The 1,769-nt window shown below is 25.7% G+C and overlaps 1 protein-coding gene across 1 annotated transcript in view; it reads right to left on the reverse strand.

Annotated features, from left to right (window-relative positions):
• LOC100572778 (DNA replication factor Cdt1-like) overlaps positions 1 to 1,769 on the reverse strand; it is a 7,331-nt gene continuing 5,562 nt past the window's right edge. Inside the window, exons 5-10 of the mRNA XM_029487980.1 lie at positions 1,110 to 1,231; positions 950 to 1,050; positions 714 to 876; positions 482 to 648; positions 217 to 418; positions 1 to 155 (exon numbers count right to left, since the gene is read on the reverse strand). Coding sequence (XP_029343840.1) covers positions 1 to 155; positions 217 to 418; positions 482 to 648; positions 714 to 876; positions 950 to 1,050; positions 1,110 to 1,231 — 910 coding nt within the window. The remainder of the gene's footprint in view (positions 156 to 216; positions 419 to 481; positions 649 to 713; positions 877 to 949; positions 1,051 to 1,109; positions 1,232 to 1,769) is intronic.

Here is a 1,769-nt window from a genome sequence, read left to right on the forward strand (position 1 = left end):
TCATAATAAAAAATTATTTTTTAATTTTTTAATCACACATTCTTCAAAATTAATTTTTTTATCAACACGAATGTATTCAGTTCCATCTACTATTTTTAATACAGCCCAGTGGGGTACTTTTTCTTGAAGAAGATTTATGTGAGTTTCCCAATCATCTGGAATAAAAATAAATAATTACCTACATAAAATATTAAATAATAAAGACAATTTAAGTACTGTCTGTCATAGCCTCAGGGTAACTTTGCTTTAATTGGTCAATAACTTTTTTTAGTGGCATGACATTTCTTTGAAGTTGTACAAAGTAAGTTCGTATTCTCCGAGCAATGTCTGGTAATCTAATTATCATTTTATCTTTATTTAATTGACTGACTGACCTCATCATTAATCCTCTCGCTTTTTCGATTTGCTTAGATTGGATCTAAACATAAATAGGCACTTAAACATATAAAATAGAGATCAAAAATAAATACAAATACTTTACCTTACTTAAAAATAATTTAGGAATGCCAATAAGTGCACTTCTTATGGTGTTTTTTGCATCTTCTGTAGGTAATTTTACATCAATTAAATGTTTGTGGTTTTCATTCATTATTGCAGTAGCGGCTCGATTTAAACAATTATTGTAAATAAACAATGCATGAGTTTGATCTAAAAAAAAAACCAGTAAAAACTAATTAGAGGTAGGTATGCAATATTATTTTTATGATTTGTACCTAATATATCTTTTGCAGTTGATATTTTTGACTTATCAATTTCAATCTTAGGCAATGGCGATGGATTAATATTTGGCACAGATTCAACATCAAACTCAGGGTGCCATCTGGTAATTTTATCTTTATCAATTAAGATAGGAGGAATTAATTGGTTCAAATATTCCTTGAAAATAAAAAATAGTTCTTTTGAATTAAGCTAACTAGGTATTCCTTTATTAAATTAATGTTTTACTTACTGCATGGTGTACTTTCATAATGTCTATTAACGCATTATAAAATGTGTTTTTTCTCCGAATCATTAATTGTATTAGGTCAATGTTATCTTTGTGTGCCAAACCTAATTAATATATAAGTTGTTCAATATTCATAAGACATACATCATAAATAAGTAATTACCATAAACTGGAGCTATTACTAAATCAATACTAAAATTGTCTTTTGATGATTTCACTAAGGAAAACTGGAAAAAGTCAGGAACAATGGTTTTAATTTGAGCCAAATGTAATACAGTAAAATTCCTGGAAAATAATATTGAATAATTATTGAGTATACTTATTGACAATAGTTTAAAATAACTGGACTGACTCCATGATATTTTACACTATATTATATTAGTATATAATTACAAAAAATATAATTTTCTTTTGTATAATATACACCTTGATAATTGACTACTAAATTTAAAATAATAATGTCATAACAAATTGTAGCTGTTTTTATTTGATGAATTTTGGAATAGCAAGTGCCAAGTTTTTATAAAAGTAGGTATACCTATAAGATTTTATAATTTTTTATAAATATAGGTATAGTAAACCCTCATTAATTCAGACAACATAGAGCCCCGATTAATCCAGATTATTAAGGTTTTACTGTATTTAGTGCATATTTCGCTTGTAGGAATTATTTATCAATTATAGTTAATGTGTTTAAGTAAATTTAATATAATATATTATATTTACAACTAGAATATAATAACTAGAGAAATAATAAAAAATATATATTTGTTTAGATTCTGAGTGGAACGATGAATGTATTGATTTTACAATGATGTGTGTG

This window comes from Acyrthosiphon pisum, chromosome A1 (assembly GCF_005508785.2).
Source record: "Acyrthosiphon pisum isolate AL4f chromosome A1, pea_aphid_22Mar2018_4r6ur, whole genome shotgun sequence".
NCBI lineage: Eukaryota > Metazoa > Arthropoda > Insecta > Hemiptera > Aphididae > Acyrthosiphon > Acyrthosiphon pisum.